The sequence below is a fragment of the Octodon degus genome, unplaced genomic scaffold, assembly GCF_000260255.1.
Source record: "Octodon degus isolate 3935 unplaced genomic scaffold, OctDeg1.0 scaffold00015, whole genome shotgun sequence".
Taxonomy (NCBI): Eukaryota; Metazoa; Chordata; class Mammalia; order Rodentia; family Octodontidae; genus Octodon; species Octodon degus.
In genome coordinates, this window is record NW_004524591.1 from 6074784 (window position 1) to 6082516 (window position 7733).

Sequence of the window (7733 nt, forward strand, 5' to 3'; positions counted from 1 at the left end):
TAAGGCCCAGCGAGGTCCAAGGGCTGTTTCCCAGAAATAGATCACAAAACCTCCATAAAAGAAAACACATTAAGCATGTGAATTTCCAACTGAAATTTGATTTAGAGGAGAGTGGAGTATTTTGTCCTGTCATAGAAGTGAAAAAGACAAATGGTACATGTCAAAAAGACAGAGTTCTTTAAAAAGTCCACAGCTTGAGTAATTTAAGAATTTTTTTTTAAAAATGGATAAGAATTAAGTCTCTGTAAATCTGGACAGGATGGGAACAGAACCAGTGAGAGAAAGAGGAGAAATGAACAAGTACTCATTGTGGGAAGATATCTGTTAATACATTTTAAAACAATGGAAAGAGTATAAAAATCATTACTTTATAATCCCAAATTGATTGATTCAGGTAGAAATCATCAATGAAAGCTAACACCACTCAATAAATAGATTTTGGGGAACATGATCTACATATGGGATCTGAGCTCAGCCCCATATATTACTTTGCAATCATCAAATCTGTACTTTCGTAATAAAGAGACCTGTCGTGCACCACCTGAACCGAATCCCTGAACTTAGCCTCACCAAGAAGGAGACAAAGTGACATCTGTTCTGAGCAGTAATTGCTACCAGAGTAACTGAGAAATGATCTATCTTGAATTTCATTATGAGACTAAGCAAGTACATGCAACATTCTTTCAGACAACTCTTTTGGACTCTTCAAAAGTCACTGTTAATGAGGTTAAAAAAAAGGTGACTAAACTGTAGATGACTGAAAGATTATGTAAATTGAATGCAGTGTGTGAATGCTGATGGGATTCAGGGTAACAAATGACAAAAGAAATGTAAGATCGGTGGAGAAATCTGAATGTGAATAGTAAATTAGATGACATGGTGGAGTTCAACTTCATCTTCATAAATGTGATAAGGGTATTGTCACTTTGCAGAAGACTGTCCTGAGTTGTAGGCTATGCATGCTGAATTATGCAGAAATGACAAACCCACAGTAGTAAGCCTGCAGGTTATTTTTAAATGACTCGAAACTGCTCACCAAAAAATTGTCAACTGAAACATGGATTACACAATAGATTTGTGTGGCACTATATTAAAATTATGAAGGTCCTTATAATCTTCATTCCTTCAACTTTTCTTGGGTTTGAAATCTGTCAATATAAAAATTGGTTGGAAAAGCCTCCGTTGCTCAGAAATATTGTCTGTTTTTAAAAAATACATTTTGTCTTAAAAATTAGGAAACTTTTAGTGTCTGTAGGTCCAAAGGTTAGAAGTAATTGTGACAGGACATGCTATATGTGATAAATAAAAGGAGTTGGGAAACACAGCATTACTTGAAGATGTGAGAGATCTGAAAACACTAGGCCATACCAGTCAAAGGGCCAGCTCGCCTCAGAGGCCTTGACTGACGGCCCCGCTAAATCCCCAGCACCTGCCCCTTTGCTGAGTGAGCTGGATCAAACAAAGACTAGGCTGCATGGACAGCTGGCATCCCATACGGTCCAGTGAGGGCTGGTCCTAGGACTGCAGCTAATAAGCAAGAAAGCACCCTGCTCTGTCATTTGTTGTCCTGCAATTTTCATCTCATAAATCCAGTCTGGTTAAGACCAGGGCTGATCACACAGTAAAAACCCTACAAAAAATTTTGAAGCAAGAACCAATTGTGTTTTTCTACATTTACACAAAAATCCAACATTTCTTCACTTTTTTTCCCCTCCCTCTGTCCTCTTCCAGTCAAATCTGTTGTGAAGTGAGGCCGCACTAAATTTGGTTGTTGTGAGATGTGAATTTCTGCTAATGTGACAACATGTTCTCTTTTAAGTGTGTATTAGCACTAACTAGCTGATGAAATCCCACTCCAAGTGCATGAAGTTGTCACGACAGATTTCAGAAATGAGCAGACAATGTGCCAACCATTTTGAAGGGACATAAAGGCCTCCAGTTAAATCCAAGCCATCCTACCTGTATAAACAGCCTTACTCATGAGTGACTTAATCATGGCTAATATTCATTGTTTTTCCTTTCCAGGGAACTGACAGAGGTCATTGATCTTTCAAGGTTTAGAAAACTAAAATACTTATGGCTCCATCATAACAAGGTAATAGTATATTTTATCTTTAAATTAAAAACTTAAATTATTTTAATTTCAGGTTTTTAAATGATGTTCATATTTAGAAGCATGCTTATTTTATTTAACAGAGAAGGAACATACATGAACTGAATACCTGCTACATGTATAGCTGGAAACTGTATGGCAAATACATGTATATCTGGGATCTTGGGTAAGGACAATCTCTGAGATTCTGTTAGTGTGCAATTTTACTCTGGTCTCCCATATCCTGGCAAACTGTTCAATGGAGGCTATTTCTTCCCTAGACCCTGGAAGAAAACTTGGACAGTGACATGGAAACACAAAAGTCCAGGTCATGTTGTTATCCCATTCATATATGGGAGCACATTAATCAGCTGTCACCATCCACAAATGGGACCTGCAGGCTCTCCCAGGCACAGGGAGGACTGCCTGTAGATGACCATCTCCTAGGGTGGTGTGGATGGCTGGTTTCCTGCCCCCTCGCAGGTACCCAATCCCCTCTAAGTTTGGGATAGAGGGGCAGGGATGGAGGAAGAAGACAGGAATGGAAGATGCGGTGATTTTTGCTTTGTATGTCTAGTACTAACGGAACTTCCATGCTGACTTTTCTCCTTACAGACTATTCAGAAACTTTAACACCAGCTCATGTTCACTGGTCCTGGCTAACCTCACCGCACCTTCCCTTAATCTCAAAGCCATCTGCATCTAAGGATCTCTGGACTTTGGCAAACTACACCCTAGAGCAGAACCCCTTGTGGTGTCCCAGCTCAGAGCTTCTGCAGTGTCCCACGTCCATTTCTCAGGACTCACACATCATTCTCCTGCCATCAGACCTCAAGGCGTTGTTGATTTCAGTTGCTAGAAATCAAGTTGATTTCCCTTCCTCAGGAAGGATTAGACACCAGGCCACGCAGTCCCCAGCTGCAACACACAAACCTCAGGGACACAAAGTGTAGTCTTTGAAGCTTCTCTTCAAGTCTAGGGCATAGAAGGAAGCACTCTCTCATCCCCTCCCTCATTGTACAGGCCTCGGTGTACAGCTCCAAACTCTTTCCAGACAAGAGTAAGACGCACCTAAAACGCACACCCAGACCATCGTTATGGTCGTCTAGTCAGTAGACTGTTTCCAACTTTTAATAATGTAGCTTTTGAGTAACTTGTACTCAGTTCATTATACAGTGATAACTTGGCAATAGCATTTTGAAGTTATACTTTCCAACACCAGCTGGTTTAAAAAATTATAGCAGTAATCTGCCTTCATGCAGAAGTCCACGTTCACACCGAATCTTTAAGCACCCATAGTTGCTGAAAATATTTTAATATTTCATTGCATTTTGCGATTTTTCTTTACCAAATGAGTGGAAAATAGGAAGTGGTACTGCTTCTCTATTAACTAAAAGCGTAAGTTGCATAATCTTGAAGTAATTTCTAGGCGAAAAAAAAACACAAATACCTCCCAGGTCCAGGCAGCTAACAACTGGAATGGAAAGTGCATGTATCCCTTAAGGGCATTCGTGTTCACTCTGCTAAAAATTATCCTGGGTCACAGTATGCGACCTCTGATTAGAAAAGCATGGGACACATAAGGCAGGGCAAAATGACTCGTCTTTGTCTTTGGTTTGTACTCCTGCAGTGCTGAGCATTGTTGAGTTCTGAAAGAAAGAATGGATGTGAGTGTTCATATGATATCTGGAGGGAGATGAGGAATTAGGACTTTCGCCATGTGCTTTGGCTTTCTGGGAGTGGATGTTGCCTTACCTCCTGTCATTCACTGAACTTCCACAGACATGCAGACCTGCAGATACAGCATGTGCACAGGAAGGGATCACAGGCTTTACCAACTATTTTATTCTTTTTTTAATGCTTTCTTTAATTTTAATTTTTTGTTTTCATGTTTTTTTAATGTTATTGTGTTAGGACATCCTTATAGTATGTGCATTTTACGGTCATCTTGGGGAGTTTGCACATGTACATCTTATAGCTTGCTTCTTTTTTTTTTTTACCACTTCTTTTCTTTCATCCTTTCTCCTCTAATTCTCTCCCCCCCTTTACATTCTTTTGATATTGTGAATCTCAGTTGAGAGTTACTGCATGAAATGTGCATATTTATTGAGGTCATTAGCACCTCGTACCGGGCATATCTTCACTCTCCCTCCTTCTTCATGCTCTACGTCTCCCTTCTTGGCCTTGGTTGCCTGGACTCTTTCTTACCTGCATGAGATCCATCCCCTTGTCTAGTTTTATCTTTCCTTTATTTTCTCTTAGACTATACTTTACTCAGATAAGAAATACCATACAGTATTTAAGTTTGTGCTTCTGATTTATTTCATTCAACATATTTTCTAGATGCATCCATTTTCCTAAAAAGTCTCTATTTTGTCCTTCATAGTTCATTAGTATTCCATTATATATAAATGGCACAATTTCTTTCTTTCTTTTATTCTTTCTTTTGTCTTTTTTTTCAACACTGGGGATTAAACTCAGGACCCTGTACTTGTCAGGCAAGTGCTTATTCTACTGAGCTATCTCCTTGGGCCCCATGACACAATTTCTATATGTAATCATCTGTGGATGAGTATATAGGTTGTTTTCTGGACTTAGCTTTTATGATTTGCTGCTATAAACATTTTTATGTATGTATCACTGTAGTATAATTCCTTCAGCTCTTTGGAGAAGATACATAGAAGGGGAATAACTAGATCATCTGGAATTTCTAATTTTAATTCTTTGAGAAATCTCCATTCTGATTTCCATAATGATTGTACTAGTTTATATTTCTACAAACAATGTATGAATGTTTCTTCTTCTTCACAGCCATGCCAGCACTTGCTGGTTTTTCATTTTGGGGTGGTTGCCACATTCTCTGAAGTAAGATGAAATCTTAGCCTTGTTCTAACTTACATCTCTCTAACGGCCGGAGATGGTGGACACTTTTTCATATATTTGTTGGTCATTTTTACTTCTTCTGTGAAGTAACTGTTCATTCCACCTGCCCATTCTTGACTGGGTCATTAATTTTTGGTGATTAAAATTTTTGAGTTCTTTATATATTCTAGATGTTAATCCTCTGTCTGAGGAGTAACTAGCAAAAAGTTTTTTCCCAGCCTGTAAGTTGTCTCTTCACTCTATTGACTGATTCTTTAGCAGCACCGAAGTTTTTAGTCTGGTATGATCCCATTTGTTGACTCTTGTTAGTTTTTGTGCAACTGAAGTTTTGTTTAGAAAATCCTTCGCTACATCTATGTCTTTAAATGTTTTACCTATTTTATCTTCCAATAAGTTTAATATTTCTGTTTTGATGTTTCTATCTTTGACCGATTTTGATTTTAACTTAGTGCATGATGAGAGACACGGCCGTTTTCAATCTTCTGCAAGCAGGTAACCAGTTTTCCTAGCACCACGTGTGAGCAGGCTGTCTTTCCTCCAAGGTATGATTTTTGGCCACTTTGTCAAACATCAAATAGCTGAATGCGTTTGGGAATATTAGGGGTGATCCAGTTGTATTTGTTTTTGAAGGAGGTGGGGAGGAAATGCAAGAAGAGGCTGATATCTCTTCTTATACTTATTTCTGTGCTACAAACAATGTCATCACTTGTTTTGTTTCTAAGAAATGAATTTGTGTAGATCTGAAACTGATTCTAAGTGGTCATAAAGTAAGTACATAAGCTAATACGAGTTTTCATGCTGATTGATAATTGCCTGGCTATGAAGCTGCCTGAATAGTCATATTCCATTAAAAATCCATATATCAAACTGTACCAGGCATATTAATCATTATAGTATTGGGCTGAAATTTATATATACAGTTTTGGCTATAGCTTTTTAAAAATCTAGATTATACAAAGTAGATTGACCACCATAAAAAGACTATGCTAACATAAAATCATCTGGAAAATTATAGTGTAAGTCATTAACATGGGCACATAAAAATAGGTATTTAGAATGCTATTTTGTTAAGAATAATCTGAATTTGTCACTAGCATCATCCTCACCAGTGAATATCTTAGACTGTCTTCTATGTGAAAATTGTGGTGCTTCACGACACTGAGACTCTCATGATATCTGGAATGTTTGAAGGACAAAATAATGTGTTACTATCTTCTGTACTGGCCTGACTTGAGCTTAGAAGTTACTTAGAGCCCCAGTAACTTGATACTGCTTACCCTGTGCTTGCATTATGCTACAGACAGAATGAATACTATGACTTCTGCTCTAGACCAAATGAGGCAGGGTGTGGGGACAAGGTTGAGAAGTCTCAGGAGTGGATGGATGGAGAAGCATTGGGGGTAACAACACGTTTGGTCAGTTTGGAGCCTACAAAGTTGGAAGGCTGCATCCTTGTTCCAGTCATTATCTATTGGATTTTAAAACTTCACCTTCCTGTCTGACCTTGGAGTATCTGGTGAAATAGGCCCAAGATTGTTTCTATGAGCCACCTATGTCCCAGGTTTCCTAGGTTTCCTCTCCTTTTTAATGGAAAAACTCCACAAAATTTCATAACAACGTAATAGGAGAATGACAATAGTTGTTACATTGCACATTGTTATCTTCAAAGTAGTTACTCAGAACACAAGATATGGGCATAAAAATTCTCCAAAGGATATGAGCAAAAACCTTTCTTTTCAATGAATTAGGAGAAACTCTGTGTCCTCTCTTAAACTCTCTGAAGCTCTTCCCTTCCTATACTGCATGGATATTTACTAGTTCTACATCTGGTCCCTTTGGGGATTTTATTTTCCTGATGTCCATGATGCAATTAGGGAGGTATCTGTTCTCAGGTCCATATTAACTGAACCCTTCTAAAGACTCCTTCTCCTTTCTCATTCTGTGCCAAGCCTGACCAAGAAAGTTTGTGTCCACAAGTTCATCCTTTTTGGCCTGTCAGGAGAAGCGGGGTCTACTTCATACTGTTGACCTAAGTGATGTGCATCGTGCTGTAGCTCAGCATGGCACATACGTGTACATATGATCTCTTCCCTTTCTGGCTCATTACTCCAAAATTTTTATTTGATAGATTTCTAATAATGAGCTCTATGTTCATCATAATGGCGTCACATATTGGCATACTCCTATGTCTGGAAAGACAGCAGTGCTTTGGTATATCTCTTTGTCGACTGGATTAGGATAACCATTCAATGAAGAACCCATGTGATGTCTTCCCAAGCAACAATCCACAATGGACTCTGGGGTTCTGTTGGGCAACAAAAACATCTCTATTGACAAATTCTACTAATTTAATTTAAGTAAAAAGGCCTCCCCTTTATCATCTACATTACAACTTAAATATTTATAATAACATTGCTCACACCAACTGACCAGAAAATGGTCAGATTAGTCTGAGATGTTAGCAGGGTATGGGGCAGTCATGCCCAGTCCCTGCTTCAGGGAGCCTAAGGCAGGAGGATTGCTTGAGCCCAGGAACTGGAGATGGGATCAGGCAGTATAGTGAGGCTTTGTCAAAAAAATAAAGATGTCCTTGAGAAGCCCTTAGCTTGTTCTGTGCTATTGATAGAAAATCTTAATGGTATGTTTCTACCTATCTCTCCCAACATTCAGCACATATTGAAAGCTTGTTACTGCTTAGGCAGAACTCAGCAGCTGGGGTTCGATCCTCAGCATGCCGTGTCAGTCTTGTCCCCTGGGG

The 7733-nt window shown here is 38.9% G+C and overlaps 1 protein-coding gene across 1 annotated transcript in view; it reads left to right on the plus strand.

Annotated features, from left to right (window-relative positions):
- The window catches only part of Lrrc72 (leucine rich repeat containing 72), a 62415-nt gene that overhangs the window by 7370 nt on the left and 47312 nt on the right, over positions 1–7733 (plus strand). The window contains exon 3 of the mRNA XM_004626551.2: positions 2026–2095. Within this exon, the coding sequence (XP_004626608.1) occupies positions 2026–2095 (70 nt within the window). The remainder of the gene's footprint in view (positions 1–2025; positions 2096–7733) is intronic.